Genomic DNA, 21,861 nt, shown 5'->3' with positions numbered 1-21,861 from the left:
TACTTATAACGCCGTTATTCCCATCACTGCTTGTTACCCCTTTGTTCCGAAAATATTATAAATTGTTCCCTTAAAATTACATGTATGTACTTTATAAGTACACTATAATTACAGAAATGTATGCTATAAATTCGCTGTACTTACGCAGTACTTTACTGCATATATTATTTGTATTTTTCCTGGTTATTACCCCTTTATTTCCCAAATATTATAAATTGTTCCCTTGTAATTACACGTACGTACTTCATAAGTAAACTATAATTACAGAAACATACGCTGTAAATTCGCTGTACTTACGTAGTACTTTCCGGGCTGTAATCTAAAGCGTTACCAGAATATGTAAACACAAGACATATGAGTCTCTTTAAACTGTGGGGTAGTTAAATTGACATGATGGGCGGGAGAGTTGACAAACCCACATGAGGGTGAAATTAAGTTCAGTTATTAGTTTTTGCTGATATTGTACGAAAGTGTGAAGTGTGGTTTCGGCCACATAGAGAACTGCAAGGTGAAAAGAGCAAGCGTCTGAGTGTGGGGAGGTGTAGGCAGGGCCGGCGCTAGCTATAGGCAGAGTAGGCAAATGCCTAGGGCCTCAAGCTTGGAAGGGGGGCCTTCATAACTGCTAAGTCCATGTGCGCTGGTCCGACATTCACTACTGACAGCATTAAATAAAGTTTTAAGGTGAGTTCAACTTTATGCGGCGCCGCCGCTACTGCAAGAATTAAGTTTGTATTTAAAAAGGTTTGTATTTAAAGTCGAACAGCAAACAAAACTGGCGTTACCTAGAGTAAACTGTCTGTATATCTTTTAAGTCCTCTACACTTTATTTTAGTTTTCAAATCATGAAAGTAGTTTGTCTGTTTAACTTCCAGTGGCAGCTGATTTGTATGGATATTTAAGGTAGTTTATAAAAGGTATTGCAATAGTCTGATAGATAACTTTATACTGTATATTGGTTAAGTAAGAGGGAAATTGTTCTTTATACCAAGTTAAAATAAAAAAAACAATAAAAGTTGTTCACCTGTAATTTTTTACGGTTAGGGTTTTTGCAATGTACTGTTTTTTTTATTTTACTCTTTGGAGAAAGCAAAACTGTTATCCTGTGTTATCACAAAAAGGTGGTGTTTTTAATAAATGTGACTGCCTTCAAATTTTTAACACATGTGGTTTTGCATAATTTCTAATTACATTTTAGCATAAAGTTAATCAATTTGTTGATAAAACTTAATAAAAAGTAAAAGTAATGGGGAAAAACATGTTTAATAACTGTAGTGCTCATCTGATTTCTTACGCAGTAGAATAACACTTTCTCACATTATTCTGAAAATTAGAGGGGTGTGAGGGGCCTCCAACATAAATTTTGCCTAGGGCCTCCAAATATCTAGAACCGGCCCTGGGTGTAGGAAACCTCTCTGCGGTTATGCCTGGACCAAAGTGAATAAATACGGATGTTGCAGAATGATCGAGGCCGAACCTCGTGGTGAAGACTTATCGCTTTATTGTTTTGATTCATTATTGTTTGTTATGAAAAGTTTGTTCATTAAACCGAAGCCAGCTATTAATGGCGATTCGAAAAATATTCTTTAAATGAGTCTCTGAGTGAAGTTATTCATTTTAAGATTATAATTCATAATTAAACAAGATTTTAAACCTGAGCTCCGAGGTTGAATCCAGCTGAAGCTGGTACTGGCACCGCCCAAGGTTACTGAATATCTACCAACGCACTCAACCCAACGGTAAGAAAGACCTATTATCTAACTCTGTGATGCTGATGTAATAAAGTGTACATTCATTCATGTGTTGGGGGATAATTTATTGTTGAACAAGGTAGATGCAAGGTATTCAGGGAATACAGGCGGTATATCAAATACAACACTACCGATCCAATCCTGATTAGTGCACATATGTAATCTGCTCCTAGATCTAAATACAATAGCATGGCTCATTATGAATACACATATACTGTATGTGACCCTGGACCACAAAACCAAGGGTCTATTTTCTGAAATTGAGATTTATACATAGCTGTTCATTGATGTATGGTTTTAAGGATAGGTTAATATTTGACTGAGATATAACTATTTGAAAATCTGGAATCTAAGGGTGCAAAAAATCTATATAATGAGAAAATCTCCTTTAAGCTTGTCTGAAATAAGTCCTTAGCAACAAATATTACTAATGATAAATATATTTTATATATAGTCAATTTACAAAATATCTTCATGAAACATGATCTTGTGTAAACAATGATAATGTGTTTTAACTAGATTTTTAATCATACATCAGTGTACATTTGCCAACCAACCAAAGATCAGTTTTTAACCATTCTACAAAGTCATGCTTCAACAAAAAGTAAAACAGTTTCGTGGCTAAAATATTCTTGGCACCACTTCTATGAAATAAAACCTTTTTGCAAGAATACAATTCCAAAAGACAAGTGTGTTAATTTTCTCTTCAGCCTAACTTGAGATTTTCCGCAACACTACTTTAACTATATCAATCTTAGCCAAAATAATAAAAATACCACCAGATGGAGACAAACATCACTGTTGGATTAAGTCTAATAAGTTTAAACGGACACCTTTTTTGAAAATATGCTAATTTTCCAGCTCTCCTAGAGTATCAGTATATGAAATATCAGTAGTGTGTAATATCATTGCGCCTCCTGCAGTCATGTTACAGAAGCAAAGTCCTTGATTATTACACCAGAATGAGAGTATAGTTTCTAGCCATATCTGCCTAGAAAATCAAAACTTTTAATTTTCCGTTGGTCCTAGTACACAATGTAACTACAGAAGAGTCAAGTCTTAAATAGGAAAAATATCAGAACTCTTTGGTTATTTTTGAGCGTGATGCTAATGGTCTAATCAAATTCAATGGATTGTGCTAAGCTATGCTAAAAGGATTCCAAAACGGTAAAAATCAAATGTTTCACTCTGGGGGAGCTGGAAAATGAGCATATTTTCAAATAAGTGGAGTGTCCCTTTAATATATGTTAATGAGCATAAATGGAGGTATTTGTGTTTACTGAAAAAATAAGTTTTTGTTTTCATACCCTTCTCGAAGAAGGGAGATTTCAATTCTTAAAGATGTATGAAAAAGCACTCTTTCGAAAAAAATTCACTCAATGATTACAAACATCTCTAACACTGAATAACCAAAGTAAAGTAAGGAATAAACGCCATAATCCAAAACCATATAAAGTCATTACCTCTGAGCTCATTATCTTCTGATTTTATAGAAATGTTCTTAGTGATTTTCCTGCTTAATTTAAAGGGATAGTTTTACTCACACTCAAGCTGTTGCAAACTTACAATAATTTCATTGTTTTGCTAAAACAATGTTTATAACGTAGCAAACCTGGGGCACCATTCATTTCCATAGGAAAAATAATACCATGGAAGTGAATGGTGCCCCAGATCTGTTTGGTTATTAACATTGTTTATTTGTCTTTATCAGATAAAATTTATACAGGTTTGGAACAGCTTTAGGATAAGTAAATGATGACTTTTCATTTTTCTGTGAACTATCCCTTTAACATGGCTAAATTTAAGACATGTCTGCATTTAACTTTCATTACAGACATTTAGCAGATGCTCTGAATTGATTTTGTTTCACACGAGCAGAATTGAGCAAGAAGAAAAGTGTTTCCTCATACTTACATAAGTCATGATTTATTGAGGTGCGTCAGATAAAAACAAGCCCAGTATGAGTTCTTCCTTTAAAAACAAGTGGACACAAAGTTCTCCAGCACTTCATCTCACTGTACCACATCATGAAGTAGAGAGAGAAGTATATCTAAGTTTAATGCAACGTGGAGATCAAAATCGACACATAAAAGATGCAACGGTAAGCATATTTTTCAAAATTTATGATCAACCTAAGAATGTTAGAAAAACTAAATACTGTTTTTATAAAAACACTATAGATTAAAATCGTCAGTGGGTTTGGTTCTGCTCTGTCTTATGCACATGTGGATCGGATCTACGAATGGGTGCTTCTCTAAAGATGGTAAGACTAAATATTGATTCAGTGAAAAGCAACAATTTGCAAAACAATTGTGAATGGTTTCCTTATTAGTTATGCTAACTATTGCAGCTGAATTAGAACTGAATCTGGACCAAAAGCTTATAACTGCTGAAGCAGGATGTGCCCGGATCCCATGTGCATTTCTTGATGTACCAAAAGCAATCGATGCCAAACAGATCTGGTTTAAAGGCAGCCCAGAGTTCCCCCTCACCCCGCCAGAGATAGAAAGAAAGAATGGACTGACAAAAACACTTTCTACACTACAAGAATGCAGTGTTATTCTGTGGGACCTCATTGGACAGGACAGAACTGAAGAATATGGGTTCATGTTAGAACTGACAACACATGAAAAACACATCTTTACTGAGCGAGTCAATGTGTTTTACTCTGCTGGTATGTATGTGCGGTTAAACAGAGAAGCACTTATGAGAGACTTAGCAATGCCAAAACATTAGCAAAGCGCTAAAATACACTGCCTGGCAACCACTCAACATCTTGCGTGAATGGGCACCATGTACATTTTCCTCAGAAATGTTTTAATGTTTTTATGATTGATATGCTCATTCTGCCTCATTCGAGTAATGCAAGACTGTAATGACATTACCTAGCCATCTGGATCCTTGCAAGGAGCGATATAGAGAGGAACAGCTGCATCATTTCAAATGAAAGATTTAGACACTAGAATTGCCATTGGAAAATATTTTTGTTTCTAAATTGTCTGGATATTCAGTGTAATATGTGTAAGTGTACTTGATGAATCTGATTAAAAAAAAAATCATTTTTTCCCCATGCAGCAAAAGTGAACATCACTCTAAGCACTGATGTCCTTGTAGCCACAAAGATGGCAATTCTCACTTGCAGTATTTCAAACCTCTGTCCTGGTAGTGATTCAAAAGTAACTTGGAAGGGGCTTGGCTCAAAACCACTTCCAATGGAAAATAAGGAGCTTCATTTCATACCTGTCCCTGAAGATCACCAAGCAGAGATCACATGTGAAGTTACGTTTGGAAAAAATCTGACCGCCAGTGCTACGGTTACTTTAACGGTTCAATGTAAGTGCAGTTGCATTTATACACTAAACTCGTTTTATATATGTGTAAGTGATCTTATCATGTCTGTACTGTATGTTTCTGCAGCTCAGCCTCAGATACTGAACAGTTCTGCATGCACACTAAAGCAAGATCTTCTCACCTGTGTGTGTGTGAGTCAGGGTGTACCTTTGCCTGATATTCACTGGCCCCTACTGCAGGACAATCAAAATGTTAACCCATTCAGGGCGTCGGACCATCATGTGACCGTAAACAGCACCTTCACAATGACTGCTGAAGATTTCGGCAGCAAAGGTGCTGTGATTTGTGTCAGCAGAAATGACCTTGGTCAGGCATATATGACACTTCCAGTGATAACTGAAGGTAATCCAGATCATGCAAATGAACTTCCTGTGAGTTTTGAAGATAATCCAGACACTGAATAAAAATAAGTGTAGAAGTTATTATATTATGCTATGTATAAGGCATATTGCAGTGCCTTGGGTTTCAGCTACAATTGTGTGTTCATGATACAAGATATATACATTTTTGCATGCATTTGAATTATTTTTGTGTGTGTGAAATAAGTGCAATTCGTGTGAATTTGGCTACGCATGGCAACATCAAAAATACAAACACTGGACTGGTTTCCTTGTGTTTTATTGCTTCACATTTAGATTATGATCTCCTGTTTAAATGGTTAAATATTTTTAAAAAGAAACAAAATTTCTACTCGTTTCTTGACATGTTATGTATCTATTTTTATATGTGTGTAAAAAAACCTTTCTATTAAAATACATTTTGCATTCAGAACAGTAGGCTGCTGTGGATGTTAATGCTGGCAATCTGCTGGTTTGTGGGTCATACAGAAACATCCACTTTTGGTATGGCAAGATGTCTTAAAATGTATTTCTTTTTCTAACATTTAAACTTAGACCACAATACTCTTTGACTTTATGAGTACACATAAATGACAGCTTAATGCTTTTTTGTGTGCATGTACTTCAAGACTGCATAGACCTTTTTTGTCACTGGTATTACCTTACGTCTTTAGCAATATTAAAGGTGTTTATGCATTTTTTTTCAGCTTTAAAGCTTAATTCTTAAGTGTAGCAGAATTCAATAAATTAAAATGTATCAGTCACATGTGAAAGATTTTATTTAATGTGAAAACAAACATAACACCCATAAGGAAGGTAACACCAGTGACAATTTTGATGAAAACGGCATTTTACAAAATTTCTGCTGCAAAGTATCAAACAACATGTTGTCAATCATTGTATATACACTTAATTAAGTAGTTTAATCCATTTGGATTTTAGTTTTTTGCAATTCTCAAACAATAAAGGAGGTCATACAGTGACTTAAACTAAAAGCTTCATATGAAATAATTAGATAAATTAAAAGATTTCTGATAACTTAAAAGAGACAGTGGACTTATATGGGTGTCTCTTCATAGATCACCAGGAAATTGAAAGAAGGAAGTCAAGTTATGTCATCAGTGTGATTTTGATTTAAAAATAAGAGCTTTTTTGTTAACCGGTAACACCAGTGACACATCTCCAGGGGACCACTACTTTCATTACATATTTTATAATATTTATTTAGCATTTTGTCTTTTAATGTAATATATATAATAAATTTGATAGTTATGGCCACATTATTATATTTTAAATGGAAGAAAACACTGTTTTTGATCTCAAAATAAAGCATTTTCCCTCTGTACATGACTGTGGGAACGAGCACTTCCATGGTTATTAATAAAAATCTAATATTGTTACATTGATGGCTCAAGAAGGTGTAATTATTCAAATAACATTTTGATTCATTTTAAAATATAAAAAAAATGTTTCAAGTGTAATATTTCTGTAAAGGGTAGGGACAGAAAAATGTACATTTTCGTAGAATGAACCTTGTATGTTTTCACTTTAGGAAGTTTTGGTTTTTCAAAAACAATTCATAAATTAATCTAGGAACTGAGAAGTTGTTTTATTGTTAATAAAAGGAAATATTAAATAATAGAGATTATAAAATATAATCTGATATATTTTCCAGAAGATGCTTCCTGATAAAGTAGTCACAATCTTTTTGTTTTATTTTATTTGATTGCAATTTTGGGTTTGCTAGCTTTTGCCTGACCCACTAGAAGTTGTCAAACATCCCCACCTAGTGTTCGAGCACAGTACCATACAAAATATACGATGTAAACAAGGTAGTTTTCCGTTTGCTCTCATGTTTTTTGGTAGCACAGATTAACCAATAGCAACGTGCTGTGTATGACGTTGTGAAATAAACGTGTCGCACGCGAATGAAAGTAATCGCAGAGACATTTTTTTGACAGGCTGAGGTTGTGGATATAGAGGATTGATCTTTAGGTAAGTTTGTTTACGTTTTTTTCTCATTTCTCATAATGGTTGAGGTTTATGATTAGTTTATCAGTCACGTTTAACAAGGGGACTCATCTGACATGGATTCAAAATGCGCCTTTAACATTTAGGAAAGATGCGTTGTACGGTTATGTAAGTTAACGTACAACATGATAAATAACACGGAAGTACACGCCCATATGTAAAGCAAATGTTTCTAAATCTTTTCATTTGAAAATAAGTAAGTCAAACGAAATGTTCAACAACACAATATGTTTCTACAGAAGTTAAATTTGGCTTATGAGGAGATCGGGAACAACGCAAAAAGATTATGTAAATGCGTCATTAGGCAATTCTTGAATACAACGTCGTAGGCTGTATGTAAACTTTATGACCACATTAACTTTGCAGAATGAAGCCATTAGCTGATCTTCAAGCGCGCAGCCTGGTTTTGTTATGCGTTCTGCAAATGTGGACTGGATCGACTAATTGTTGTCTAGCTCCTGGAGGTGAGTAAAAAAAAACATTTAGTGACTTTTTAAAAACAATATAAATGGTTTTGTGTTTTTGGTCTACAGTGCTATCTGTTGTATGCAGGTGATTATAGATTCGAGCTGGATCTGCCAAAGAAGTTTGTGGTGCCGAAGAGGGGAGTTGCTTTGATCCCGTGTGCATTTAGCGCTCCAATGAGAACGCACCCTGGCCGTCAAGTTTGGTTCAGAGGCAGTCCTGAGTTTCCCCTCAGACCACCAGAGGTGGAGAGAAAAGATGGACTCTACAGCCCAATGATTTCTATATATTCAGAGTGCAGCATTATTTTGCGTAACACGCAGGACCTTTCAGGAGAGTATGGGTTCATGCTTGAATGGGGAACAAAAGAAAGACATGTTTTTCCAGACAGAGTTAAAGTGGCTCCCTGTTTTGGTACGTATGTGCAGAGGGAACTGAGATTACGAAAATAACTAAATAACACCTCTTTCTGGCTAATAGTATTTTTAGAGGTATATTACTCACATGAAAAAATACTGTGGTATAGGCCTACTTCCCCTACTGAGAAAACAGCTAAAACTGACCCAAACTAGTTTGTTTTAACCCATTCTGGTTGTAGCTGGTGTAACAGGAGGGTTTTATAAGTGTTTTGCTCACTTTTTTAGTTGGTCAGTGGTCTTAGCTGGCCATACTAGAAGACTATCTGATCCACCAGCTTGGTTTTAGCTGGTTTAAAGGCAGGGTGCATGATCTCTGAAAGCCATTTGAAATCACCTAAACAAACACGCCCCTACCACAATAGAATCTGGACTAGGGCTGGGCGATAGAGCCAAAATGTTTATCATCGATATAACGTGTTGTATCATTCGATAGCGATAATTATCGATTCCTTTTTTTAAGCTTTTCTAAAAAATTAGACAAGTAGAAAAAAGTTTTAATTTAACCACTGTATGTTTATTTACACACTTTATTAAGGCAAACCATAAACAATTTTAGTTTAGCAGTATAAAAAATGTGTATATCTTAAATAAAAATTAAATTGGTGTTAAATAAACTCTAAAAATGCTCTCCCTGGAGCATTTTCGTCACCATAATGTTTGATTCCTGTTCTTTGTTTCTTATTGTTTGTCCTAAACTTTGTTTGCAACGGTGGATCACCTACTTTTCTTAACCTACATTTTTAATGTACTGTAATAATTTAAATAAGAAATAATTTGTATTCCGTATGTGTCGGCCAGACACTGAAAAGAAGTATACCCGGCCCACAAGTATGCACAGCTTACACACAACATTGTTGCTGGTCAGATGCAACAAACCAAAGAACTGCCACACTGGCACATTTCCTTTTATTATTGACAATCTCCTCGGCCACAGCACACACTTTTACACCTTTTCGTGCTTTTCCTGTTACAGGGCGATGGCGCAACCGAACCCCACAGTTACACTTGTTATCGGCTGTTTGGTTGTCACTCGCAGCACGCTCCTTTATCAGGGCATATATTAGGCTGTTTAAGATCTAGGAACGGCAATGTAATGTAGTCCAATGTAGTTTTAGCAATGCATTAACATCATAGGCATCATATCGAACTTTTCTCCCTGTCGTTATCAATAAAGGTGTATATCGATATCAATTTATCGCCCAGCCCTAATCTGAACCTTCTTTTGATAGACCCACCCCACGCATACGCGACCCATTCAACGATGTCAGTTAGTAGACACGCCCCTTACTGCTGATTAGCTACAAGTGTGTTTTGGTAGTTGCCCCGAATCCCTTTTCCAAAGTGTTTTTTTAAATCATGCACCCCGCCTTTAAGTTGGTCAAGATGGTATTCCAACCTGGTCAAGCTGGTGGTCAGTCGGTTTCAGCTGTTTTTTCAGAAGGGTTATTAAATTGTGTTTATCAATTAGTACTACAGTATACAAAGTGTGGTAATTACTATAATATACTATAATTTTACTATAGTTTACTACAGTATGTTTTATGTGGGCAAACATTAGTTTAGGTAGTCAAAACTGTTAAAATGTTAGCTATAAACCGTAAGGTTTGAGGATTAGCTTAGAACAGAAGCCATGTATTATCTGAAATCTCTAATTTTTGAGTATATAAGATTCACATAAACAAACTTTCTGACTACGTAAGCAATAAGGTTCGAGAGGCTTTGCTGTATAAGTGCCTGCAACCCCTTTAACCACTGGATGAAGTAGTCATAGCCGTGTTTTATCGTGAATAAAGCACAGCTGTTGACCAATCAGAATCAATGATCACAACTAACTTTTTATAAATGATTTTAATCATTTAATTCAAATGTTTTGTTCATTTTAAAATACAAATAACGCAAGTAGAGACATCACATGGGCTGTTAGGTCCAGGAAATAATAGTAAGAGAAACAAGTATTGATCAATATAGCAGCATTACAGGCATTTACAGCATAATTTAGCACTGAAACATTTGGGCAGAACTTTATGCACGTTTCAGAGATTCCGTTTTAATGTTGATTTTGTAAAATACTAATAAACAATCTACAGCTGCACCACGTATGAATCTTTTTTGTATAATCTTATTTTTTCTCAGCAAAAGTTAGTCTCACTCCAAGCACTGGAGTTTTTGTAGCTGGAGAGAAGAATAATTTAACCTGCAGCCTCTCAAAAAACTGCCCGGGAAGGGATCCAAAAGTGACTTGGAAAGAGCTTGGAAAGGGCTCCAAACAAATAATACCCTTAAAATATGCAGACAAACAGAACAAATATTTAGGATACTCTGAACAGCTTCTTTACACACCTGTCCCTGAAGATCACCAAACAAAAATAACATGCGAGGCTACATATGGAAGAAATCTGAGTGCCAGTGATACGGTTACTTTAACAGTTCACTGTAAGTGCATTTCAACTTTACATCTCAATTTATGCTTCAAGACGAAAAGCTTGTCATTGCAATCTTTATTAATGTTATAATACAGTGTAATGTTTGTATGGTTTTGCAGCTCAACCTGAGATACTGAACAGTTCTTCATGCACACTATCACAGGATCTTCTCACCTGTGTGTGCGTGAGTCAAGGTGTACCTTTGCCTGATATTTACTGGTCTCTAGCACAGGACGAACATGATTTCATCACAGACAAAGCATCTGACAGTCACATGACTGTAATAAGCACCTTCAGAATCCACGTTGGAAACTTCACGATCAACAGCACCATGTGTGTCAGCAGAAGTGCTCTTGGTCTTGCAAGCATGACCATCCCTGTTAATGTCGTTGAAGGTACTAAGTCAGTTCTTTGAATAAACCCTAACATATGATTATTGGATGTGGTTAAATATTTTTGCCTTTTTGAATGCAAGTAAATGACAAACTAATTTGGAGGACTTAAATTTTCCTTAATTTATTGACTTGGTCTATTTGTAATGGCTTGTCTGTGAATCTTCGGTCAAGCAGGTTTCAAGAATGAATTAAGGTGGACAATCAAAGGCCTGGTGTTTGCTTTATTCACTGTACTGGCATTCTGTCTGATGTTTATTTGGTAATGTCTCTTATTTTCCACTCATCAAAATGTTGACTTATGTTCCTTACATCTTTTTAATTATAATACTGTGCTAAAAAATTCCAAAATGTACTTTTTTGTGAATATTTATGATAGCTTTAATGACAGTAGCAATTGTTTTTAAGAATCAGTTTCTAGTGCCAAATGCTTTTTACCACCAAAGCTAAGTTATATTTATCATGTTTCTGCAGGATAAGAGCAGCATCTCAAAGAGTAAGACAGGTGCCCTACAACCCACTGCAAGAGAAAGCAGACACCGTAAACTGCATTACAACAACATGAACAATATCACATAACATGCGTTTTATATTTAATGCTTTTCATTTCAGAACAAGAGCACTTATTTACATTGATGAACTGTTTTATTTGTTTTTAAAGTCCTTTTGTTGTAAACCAGTGGTAATTCCCTTTCTGATGATAAATTAAAGTGACACCATGTAATTTTTCAACCTTCATAATACATTTTCAAGACCCTTGTGATAGTACATCGACTTTAAATAGGTTGAATGACATATCTACCATAGCCTGACGGGGTCTGTATCACTTTTACTCGTATTTTAAAACTTAGGGTTTCTGGTAGTAACCAGAGCACAAAAAAAACTACAAAATTCGACTGCTTTACGGCATACGTCACTTCCTCCACACAATTTGTTTTTAACGTGGATTTTGCTGGAGGCTACTTAAGGAGTGTAGAGAGCAGTTTCTATTATGTGACTCTGTGGCACAGTCTTTAGTGTCACGGACCTATGACACGGGCGACCCGGGTTCGATTCCCCTTTAAGGCAATTTTTTATATAAACTGTTGATTCATACATAAATGCGATGTTCTTTATAAATTACGGCGATTATATTGCATATAGTTCCCTGTATTCAGATGCTGTGTTCACGTATTTACCTTTCTTTTACTGTGTCTATGGTATTTACACTACAATCCAAGATGCTACAGCAGTCAAACTTGCTCACAGTGTAAAACCAAACCCTACTCATTCACCAATCAGATCCGAGCGTTTCTCTCTTCCTCATTTGCTGCGTTCCGCTGTCACTCGCGTGACGTATTACAAAGCGGCAGACCTAAACGCATGGGTTTACTTGGATTTGGAGCGATTTTCACACAAAAAAGAGGAATAACGAGCGACATTGCGGAAAATCCTGGTGGCGAGGGAGAGAGAGAGGATGCAACAATATTTGTTTGGAAAAAGGCAAGGAAATACGTCTGGTCGTTTCTGAATTGGAAGGCTGCAGCCTCCGGAGGTCAAATATGCAGGCTGCACACGTCATCAAACCTGGGTTATTAAGGTAAACTGAGCATTACATTCGCAAGTCATAAGCATACTGCAACAATTTACGATTAACTATGTATAATAGTCAACTTTGTAATTGTTAATATTGTGAAATAAGAGAGTCTTGATGACGTATACAGCTTAGAAATACGACATCCGGAGGCTGCAACCTTCAGATTGAGAAATGGCTTCTGCCACGACAAGTTCCTCATCAGAAAGTTGTAACATGACTGCGTTTCTCCCTGTTGTCTCAAAATGCTGATCGTTTAGCATTTTAAATGTTTAGTTTTAAGTTTAGTTTTAAGGTTGGCCAGTTCCTTTCATTTGCGACAGTGCTGCGGCGCTTGTGGGCTCTAGGGGCGCTAGAAGTGAAAAATACGTGTCTAGCACCCCCTAGTGGCCAAAATGTTTCATGGTGTCCCTTTAATGTGTTTCATAAAAGAGTTGTGTCTTAAAAACAGTTTGAGAACCATTTATGTAAACGTTCAAGTTTCAGACTGTTGTTGATGGTCCACCATTCTTAAACTGATTGAATACCTGAATTATGAGTTTTCTTGTTATAAGAAATGACTTGTTTATAAAACAAATGCCATGTTTTAAAGCCACAGGATTACTGTGTTGGAAAAATACTGCATTGACTCTGGAAAGCTGTAATAAATTGTATATTTATTTTTTTAAACATTATACAATCATTTATCACTGTCTCACAAAAAGAAAATCTTATTTCTTGGATTCTTCATCTTTGGAAAGAGTTTTAATAATTTCCTCTTTCTTTGCCTGCTGCCTTTCCTCACGGCGCTTTCTTGCCTCCCGGGTCTTTGAGCGACGGGCCTCTGCTTGATCACTGTGACAAGAAAACACAGATTACCTTTTAAACTACAGTAAAGCACAGTAAAAGATTCCTGTGAGAACCGCAAGCACTGAGTGCAGTGATGAGGAGCACACTGTATTATGTAGATCACTTACGCCAAAAGCTTCTTGCGGGCCTTGTCTGCTTTGAGTTTGTGAATGTGCTCCATCAAGATACGTTTGTTCTTGAACACATTGCCCTTTGCCCTCAAATATAAACTGTGGTACCTGAGATAAAAACAGAAATGGATAAATAAACTTAATACCTGATGGATCCTCATACACAGAATGTATTCTCACAATCGCTTTGGACAAAAGCATCTGCAAAAAGACTAAATGTAAATGTATTGTATATGTAACATTCATAACTAAACCATGGTGTATAGCTGTTGAATATCAAATGCACAAACCTAAATAAATTAAGAAATTTTTGTGGGTGCTGTAGTGGATGCAGCTCATTTTTGACTCACTATCTATTATTTCAAGCATCCATAACACATGCTGTTTCTGCGTATCAGATGTTAATCTGGAGTACCTATAGAGTAGTATTACATCATTCATATCTCCAAAGGGTCTTTATCAGATTTATAAAAGACAGATTAGCTTCTTTCCGATAACGTACAGAAGAATTCGGAAGGAGGGTTACAAACGGCGGGAGGAGCGAGTTACGAGTCAACACTTTATACAACACTTCGTGTCATTAATATAATATTCACACATTCCCAACATAACACAGAAGTCTTACTTACCGCATGCAACTCGTGACACGGTTCGGACTTTTTATGAAATCAAGCGTTAAACAAACACACATACCAAACTCCTCTGCTATCCCGGAAAAACAAACTATATCCATTGTTCTCATAATGCTGGCTTTCTTTTCCTTACATCCAAAAACACACTTCTTCTTTTGTGCCATTGTTGAGTTTTGATATAAAACAAAGCTGTCGCGTGAAGTGATGTCTGTAACTTAGCGTCCTTGGTTCTCGCTCTCCCGCTGATTGACGTGTGGGCGTGGTTTCCCGGGGGAAGTGCCCATAAAAACAAGTGATACGTGTAGCGTACCTCTGAAAAGACAGCTGGTCCGTAATAAAAAAAAAAAAAATTTGAAATTTGTACGAACCCTGGCGAAGTGCATTCGGCACAAAAATACTCTGTAACACGTCCAACTGCTTTTTTGACACTGCATTTGTTTAGCATGAGGAAACAACTCTTAAACTGTGTTTATAAGTCAAAATGCATGAAATACCGGTGACCCCCAACTCTTTCCCCGCCATTGACGAGTTATTTCGTCAATTAAGAGAAAACGCTTTCCTGCCAATGACGAGAATTTCCGGCTTTCCGCAATACCGCACACTTCCGCAACTTTTACAACCCGGAAGTAACGCCTCACGTGAAAAAGAAAGACCTTCGTGTATGTTTTAAAGATCGCTCTGCATCTGATCTTATTCAAAAGTCCTACACACAAAATTGAATTATCTCAAAAATGTGGTGTTTTGAAGAAACCTACCCATGTTTGCGAGGTGATAAAAAGAGAACTAATGAAGGTAGGATGAAAGTTTTTTTTTTGCATGAAAGCAGAGGGTCTGATCTTTCATTTGATATACTGTATGTTTATATATTTAAAAAAGAACATTTTCTGGAAGGCATTAAACTTCTGTTAAATTCATGATAAATGGTGGCACTGGCTGGCAACTTTTTTTTTAAACGCTGGCGGTGAAAAAGTTAAAGGTGTACTCACATTATGTGAACCGTACCAGAGTACACTTGACCCCAAAGTATGTTTGGTTTGGCTAGTGTGATCGCTCCGTACCAGGGCGCATGTCACCACATCCTAAATTACCCCAGATAACAGAGGTGTGTTTGACATCATGCTGACATCATGGACCAATCGGATTGTGACATTAAATAACCGCAAGAGATATAAAAGTATATACGGGAGCGGTCTGCTCTCCAATCAGGTTGCGTAAAAGCCTTATATGCCAATCGATCTGTGCGCGGAGCACGATTTCATGCCATAATCTCATAATAACAATGAACCCGATCGCGCATACCTTTCAGTTTCTTCAAAACAATCACATCTTTTAAAGACACGGGTGTACTTGAGTACAGATCATAAAGTGTGAACGCCCTAAACTATTTTAACTTTAGCATTCAAATTCTGGGAACGTGTGCTGCTGGAATTCAGAGGCCTTACATATGCCTGTCGATCTTCTTGGATTCTCTGTAACGTCTCAGAAGCCGTCGCAGAATACGCATGCGTCTCATCCAGCACAGCTTTTCTGGCATACGTGCATTTGCTGTACCCTTTCTCTTACCTGCACAAAAACACAACAATCACATCACACCTAGAAAAGAGAGTGTGATGTCTATGAAGGTTTTTTTGAGTAGCACTGACAGCCCGCTTTCGTAGCATCATGGATTAATATTGTTACTGGTGATCAAACAACATTAAACTGGTACAAACCAACGCCCATGTGACGACCCTTCCGGCGTGCCAGTGTATTCTTGCGGCATCGTGCACGAGAGTGAACCGTCACTGGCTTCTTGATGATCAGACCGTCCTTCACCAGCTTTCGAATCTGCTGCCCTATGTATTTAAATAAAGAGAAGTTAAGACAACCAGTTTATGTTTGCACCAAGAAAACAACAAAAAATTGGATCTGGGCCTGGACTGCTTACGAGAGTTGGCGTTTGCGATCTCATTGGTCTCATTTGGGTCCAGCCATACCTTCTTCTTGCCACAGCCCAAAACGCTGGACGCCAACCTCTTCTGAAGCCTGAGCATGCTGGAAAGAAATGTGTATAAAAATGTATATATTGCTTTAGTTTAAACATTTAAGATACCACATTTAATTGTTAATCAAGTTTTTTTAACTAGACAGGAAATAATTTGGATTGAAGTTTCTTTCAATGGACTACATTATAATTTACAATATAACTTTCTTATCAATTTGTGTAAGTAACTAAAAACTGGCTGGTATAACTAAAACGAGACAGAAAAACAATATTAGGTAAGGTTATATGAACGTTTAATTTCAAAAACCTACCTTCAGAATACTAAAACAAATCAATAAGCGTAAATTGTTCAATAATATATGGACGAGGCATGTCTGAGCATGTTAAACGAGTCTATTGGAAGTCTGCCAATTACGCTTAACAGGCAAAATACACCATATGAACGTCATTACATTCTAATAAATTATTTTTTTAATTACAACAAAACTGGTAACTACGTTTGTTATAAATGTTAACAAACGCAGTAGGACTGAAACAACAACGTTTTTGCCAGTCTGACACAATATGGCGTTTCAATCCATGGCAAGCATCGCAGCACAAATCGTCGTCCTCATACACGTGCTTTCTAAAACGCTGCGAGTAGTATCGCTACTTCACAAATTGTTTACTTTTTTTTAATAAACCACAAACAAAACGCAAATAAATCAATACGAAACGATAATACATTCACAATCTTTACCTCATGGCTGAAACTTGGTTGCAGAAGACACGGTACTGACAGCTTTTGGGTTCTGTCGTTATCTTAAAGGGGGAGGGATCTATACATATATAATTTGAATGTGTTAAATCGGATAAATTATTTCACTAAAGGGGTTACTGTACTCGTACGATACATATTAGACAGTTTAGCAGTTAAAACAATTATATTAGTAAAAATAGTATCACGACTAATAAACTTTCAAACGTAGTAACCCCCTTAAAAAACATGAATGGTATAATCCACATGGTACTCGCTTGGTGTTTAGGCATTGGTAGTTGTAGGCCCATTTTGATTAGCTGTTTAATGAACCGGCCACATGAGGGCAATGTTTTACCTGTTGTCTGATGATAAGAACTGTTTCTCAATCTGAAGGCTGCAGCCTCCGAAGGGCGCATATGAAGGCTGGATACGTCATCAAGCCTGTTTTTTGTTGTTGAGCATATTCCCAATTCATAAACACATTACATCAATTTACTCAACTAAGAATAAAAGTCAACTTTATAATTGTTAATATTCTTAAATAAGAAAGTCTTGATGATGTATGCAGCCTGCAAATGCGTCCTCCAGAGGATGCAGCCTTCGGATTGAGAAACGGCCATACTGTACCTGTTGAATAAAGAAAATGCTAAAAAACACAATCATTTATTGTATAATAAAATGTTCAACTGTAGAACATAAGATGAGTTTAAAAGGTGTAACATATTTGAAATAAAACAAGTCTCAACAAGCGTACATCAGTAAATAAGTGCAATATCAGTGCCTTATTAATTATATCTAAAGGGTAAATATCTAACATTAAGTTTTATCATTTAAAAATGCAGTTGTTGTAATTGTTATTATTATTATTATTATTAGACAATGGACCTTTACAGCACCGAAATAAGGTTAATACGTTTTGTGAATTTGACAACAAAATTGTGCACGGCACAAAAGGAAATGGGTGTGGTCATATGTAGTGTAGTGGGGGATGAGAGCAGTCATCAAGCTCCATCATCCATCTCATTGCAATTTCGATTTGATCAACCAATGGGTACCAGTACAGTCAGTAAGACCCGCCCAATTTATAGCTGATTGATAGACGAGAGTAGGAGGGCGGGGTCTGGTCCCTCTGCTGAACAGCTGGAGACTGTGGTCCGTGTTTTTGCAAAGGAGGACGGTTGCTGTTCAACGCCACCAAGGGCCGGGAGCGCAACATCGCAGTGACAAGCCATCTGTAAGGGGCGGAAAGAGAAAAAAACACCTTTGTTTTTCTTTTATCCTTTAACCATGAGTAATAAACTAAAATCAGGATATAAATGAAACAATAGAAAACGAATTTAAAGTTTAAATCAATGGTACAGGAGGGTATTATGTCCAGGACGCCTTCCACCTCAACCCAGGAAATCCAGATGGACATGTTCGACCACCACGGCTCTCACGCTCAGGTAAGAGCGACACTAGTGCATGCAACAAATGACAACAGCAAAATACACACCATCTTCCTACTATCAAAAAGCGACTAATTTGAACAAAACACAGATTTATGTTTATTTAAAATATTATTCGCCCTCCCAGAACGCTAATATAATCGTTACTTGGCAACAAGACTGCATCTTTACGCTCTCGCTCTCCATAATGCCTTTTAGACGCGTGTTATAAGGACATGAGGAGAAAGTTGTTTTGTAAAAATTTTCATTGTTTTACAGAGTATGAAGATATGTTTGATGAGAACTGGGTATTTCTTCTTTAAGTAACGAGCTAATATTATTTCGTAACCAATTTCGTTGTGTCCCTTTTTACTTTTTTGTTCGTGTCCATACGGAACGAGTATTTATTTATTTATCTTTCTATCTATCTGTTGATAACTTACGAAGCATTACTTTTAACAAAATTACAATTTAGCTAAAAATCTTTTCCTCAGTTAAAAATGTTGGTTTAGGAGCCTATTATATCGGTGTGGTATTACGTCATCTATAACATCGTATTAATCGCTTTAGGTTGTTAATTCATTTACAATTGTCCATGGATCAGACATTTGCATATGATACTGAAATACACTGTAGACTATGATGTCATCACATGGCGTCTCTGTCCTCATCGTGTGGGGGGGCAAACTGCACCCACATGTGACCTCAAAAGTGGACAGGTACTAACTACACCCTTGTACAAATATACCATCAGTTTTTCTCACTGTATCTTTCTCAGTGATAATGTGTGAACATACACCTGTTCCATTCTATGCCACTCAGTTTTGTGTCTGGGTGTTTTTTTATTGTATTTCAGTATAGTGTTTCTTAATGTTAGGGCTGTTTTTATATAATGGGTTTTATATAATCCAGTAGCGTAATTGTATGTGTGCGTATGTGTTTGTGACCTGTGCTGTGGAGATGTGCTCTATCTGAATCACATCTATACATAACTATGAGGAGGTGGAGTGTGGAGTGTGCTTGTGTGTAAGTGAGCAAATTGGTTGGCAGAAAAAGTGTGCTTGCTAGTATTAAGTATTACTTTTGTCAAAGATCATAAATGAGAAGTTTGCTTAGATTTATTCCTTTAAGGACACTGGTTGAACTTTTTTAAAAAGTTATTTACCCTCATGTTGTTTTGGACATGTCACTTTCTCTTGTATGAAACACAAGGTTAATGCTACGTTTTTTTTTCCTTAAAAGAAAAGGTAATGGTAAAATTTTTTCTTAACATCTGCTTTTATGTCTCATAATAAAATAGCGTTAGGTTTGTAACAACTTGTAAGTAAATTATGACAGAAATTTTATTTTTGGACTTTCCTATGCCTCTTTTCTTCTTCCGTCTGTGATGAACTAATCGTTACACATAATAACTCTAAAATCCTCCTCCCGCCTCTAGCACAGCTTCCCCCCCTTAATTACCCAATTAGACTCAGAGGTTGTTTGTCAACAGGAAGTCTCTCATCACCATAGCAATACATCCCACCTCCCTCCCTTGACATTTAGTTGGCCTTTCTGTGATCTGCTTTTGTAGAATATAACCATTTCCTGCCTTTCACACATATTTCCTATTGAAGGATATTAGGATCTGAGTTTCTTTAAAGCAACCTGTGTGTGTTTGATGCGTGTTTTATCTGTTTAATGAAATTCTGACTGAAGAGTACAAACTTACTTTCGTGTTGTATTCATTTCATTTTTTATTATGTATTCATATATTTTATTAATCTTTCTGGAGACAGTGATATGAAACGGCTTGGTATACACTTGCTAAATCTTTTTCTAGTCAGACAAAGTCAGATTATTTAATAAATTAATTTTATTCTCTCATCACTTTTTCTCCTACCTGCTGTTTTTCTCTTCATCTCTGTAACTGCCTTGTGCTTGAGAAGAGGTGTTAAATCACAACAGAGTTGGTGATCAGTCCAAGTTATTGTCCTGATGTGGAGAGAACTAGTAAGACATAGGGCTAGAATTATTAAACTGGATCTGGGGTTTTGGTACTAAGCTTGTTTCCGTCAATTTTTTTTTGTGTGTTTAGAATTAGAGCAGTCAGAGCACAATCTTAATGTTAATGGGGTATGTGAATGTCAAACTGATAGAGCGAGTATGATATCTAAGTTTTCACTGATTTTACTGCAATAATATAGTTAAATAAGAAAGGGTGCATACGGAGATATTCATTGAATCTAAAACCCACAAGTAGGTGCTAGAGCATATAATTTAAGATGTATTCAATACAATTTAATTTCTCAACATATTTAAAAAGCACCAATGATCCAATTCATGATTTTACATTTCCTTTGGTGTGGAAGTGTTTATTAGCATGTTAACGATACAAACCCTAAAGTAAACGATGACACAAGTTATCGTTTCTGACATAAATCTCTTTTCTTGGACTACAACAAATACACAGATTGTAGGCAACAGTTTACTTCCTGGGCTTTAAGTGGAAAAGACCGACATTATCATAATTCCTCCCGCTTTGGACTCAGACTGCAAGTTAACTCCTGTCAGCATCGAATTGTGAACGAATCTTTCAAACATGGTAAGGAGCGTCACATTTCCGGCTGACGTCAGAGGTATTCAGGCCAATCACAATAATATTATTTTTTTCTATTGAAAGAGAACAGAATATTTTAACAATGCTTAGAAAGCATGTAATTTGAGTTGGACAGAAATCTGAAGACTTAAGAGAATGACCTGCTCAAAGTATTTTATTAGTTAGAATATGTATAACTTAACAATTTAACTAATTGATAAAGCTAAATAATCGTTCAAAACTTACTGATTAGTTGTCGACAAATAATCGATGATAAGTCGATTAATCATTCTAACAATCAATAGATTAATCGATTATAAGAAATAATAATTTTTGCATAATTAGTACAGTAGGGACAGAGTTTTGTACATGAATCATTGCGTTTCAAGAAGAGAGGAAAATCTAGAGCTAAAAAAATTTACGGTATGTCGAAAATATTTTTTTTTGCCATAAACCACACAAACACATTGTATTATACCAAATACACAAAATAAAGTTTTTTAGCAATAAAATAGGTATTCTTAAAGAAAAAAACTTTTTTATATTTAATAAGATACAAAATGTTACACAACTACCTTGAGATATTTAGCATTTTGAAGCAATAATAGAAGTGTTAACTGTCTGAACGCTGTATAACCCCTAAATATTAATTGATAATGTCTTATTTAAACCAAAATTGTGTGCTGATGCGGACCAGACTTACATTTACATTAAGGACACCTTATATAAAGGTGAAGGTGTTGGTCAGATAAAAAAAGAATAATGACGGTTTTGCAGATGTTTTTTTAAGATGGTTTGTGTG

General features: G+C 36.1%; 4 protein-coding genes across 6 annotated transcripts in view; 3 read left to right on the top strand and 1 right to left on the bottom strand.

Annotated features, from left to right (window-relative positions):
- Positions 1-3,697: 3,697 nt before the first annotated feature.
- On the top strand, positions 3,698-6,432 carry LOC135758631 (sialic acid-binding Ig-like lectin 7). The gene is made up of 5 exons (XM_065273212.2): positions 3,698-3,849; positions 3,929-4,011; positions 4,099-4,422; positions 4,824-5,081; positions 5,166-6,432. The coding sequence occupies exons 1-5, from the start codon at positions 3,842-3,844 to the stop codon at positions 5,501-5,503; spliced, it is 1,011 nt and encodes a 336-aa protein (XP_065129284.2). The 5' UTR covers positions 3,698-3,841; the 3' UTR covers positions 5,504-6,432.
- An 816-nt stretch (positions 6,433-7,248) lies between these two features.
- Positions 7,249-13,419, top strand: bckdhbl (branched chain keto acid dehydrogenase E1 subunit beta, like). Its single transcript, XM_065280131.2, has 7 exons — positions 7,249-7,432; positions 7,835-7,932; positions 8,021-8,347; positions 10,486-10,785; positions 10,895-11,170; positions 11,345-11,429; positions 11,642-13,419. The coding sequence occupies exons 2-7, from the start codon at positions 7,836-7,838 to the stop codon at positions 11,730-11,732; spliced, it is 1,176 nt and encodes a 391-aa protein (XP_065136203.1). The 5' UTR covers positions 7,249-7,432; position 7,835; the 3' UTR covers positions 11,733-13,419.
- Positions 13,380-17,199, bottom strand: rpl19 (ribosomal protein L19). The gene is made up of 6 exons (XM_065280140.2): positions 17,055-17,199; positions 16,259-16,365; positions 16,044-16,166; positions 15,774-15,894; positions 13,697-13,807; positions 13,380-13,574 (listed from the first exon to the last, which is right to left on the bottom strand). Exons 1-6 carry the CDS (start codon positions 17,057-17,059, stop codon positions 13,451-13,453), a joined length of 591 nt encoding a protein of 196 aa, XP_065136212.1. The 5' UTR covers positions 17,060-17,199; the 3' UTR covers positions 13,380-13,450.
- A 991-nt stretch (positions 17,200-18,190) lies between these two features.
- The window catches only part of cacnb1 (calcium channel, voltage-dependent, beta 1 subunit), a 33,460-nt gene continuing 29,789 nt past the window's right edge, over positions 18,191-21,861 (top strand). For 2 of the 3 annotated variants that reach the window (XM_065280153.2, XM_065280147.2), the window contains exon 1: positions 18,193-18,499. In XM_065280153.2, the coding sequence (XP_065136225.1) occupies positions 18,407-18,499 (93 nt within the window). In that variant the 5' untranslated portion in view covers positions 18,193-18,406. Of the gene's footprint in view, positions 18,500-21,861 lie in introns of all 3 variants that reach the window. The other variant, XM_065280165.2, reaches the window with a different exon arrangement.

This window comes from Paramisgurnus dabryanus, chromosome 3 (assembly GCF_030506205.2).
Source record: "Paramisgurnus dabryanus chromosome 3, PD_genome_1.1, whole genome shotgun sequence".
Classification (NCBI taxonomy): Eukaryota; Metazoa; Chordata; class Actinopteri; order Cypriniformes; family Cobitidae; genus Paramisgurnus; species Paramisgurnus dabryanus.
The sequence above is the reverse complement of the archived record's forward strand: the minus strand, read 5'-3'. Positions and strand labels throughout refer to the sequence as shown.

Bases quoted from the DNA above. Each gene is read 5' to 3' on its own strand.
- LOC135758631 (XM_065273212.2), top strand. The intron at 4,012-4,098 runs GTAAGACTAAAT...TAACTATTGCAG, and splicing joins TGGGTGCTTCTCTAAAGATG to CTGAATTAGAACTGAATCTG. The intron at 5,082-5,165 runs GTAAGTGCAGTT...ATGTTTCTGCAG, and splicing joins GGTTACTTTAACGGTTCAAT to CTCAGCCTCAGATACTGAAC.
- bckdhbl (XM_065280131.2), top strand. From the start codon at position 7,836: ATGAAGCCATTAGCTGATCTTCAAGCGCGCAGCCTGGTTTTGTTATGC. The intron at 7,933-8,020 runs GTGAGTAAAAAA...TGTTGTATGCAG, and splicing joins TTGTTGTCTAGCTCCTGGAG to GTGATTATAGATTCGAGCTG. The intron at 11,430-11,641 runs GTAATGTCTCTT...ATGTTTCTGCAG, and splicing joins TTCTGTCTGATGTTTATTTG to GATAAGAGCAGCATCTCAAA.
- rpl19 (XM_065280140.2), bottom strand. The intron at 16,167-16,258 runs GTAAGCAGTCCA...TTAAATACATAG, and splicing joins GATCGCAAACGCCAACTCTC to GGCAGCAGATTCGAAAGCTG. The intron at 13,808-15,773 runs GTAAGGCCTCTG...TTTTTATCTCAG, and splicing joins AAGAAGATCGACAGGCATAT to GTACCACAGTTTATATTTGA.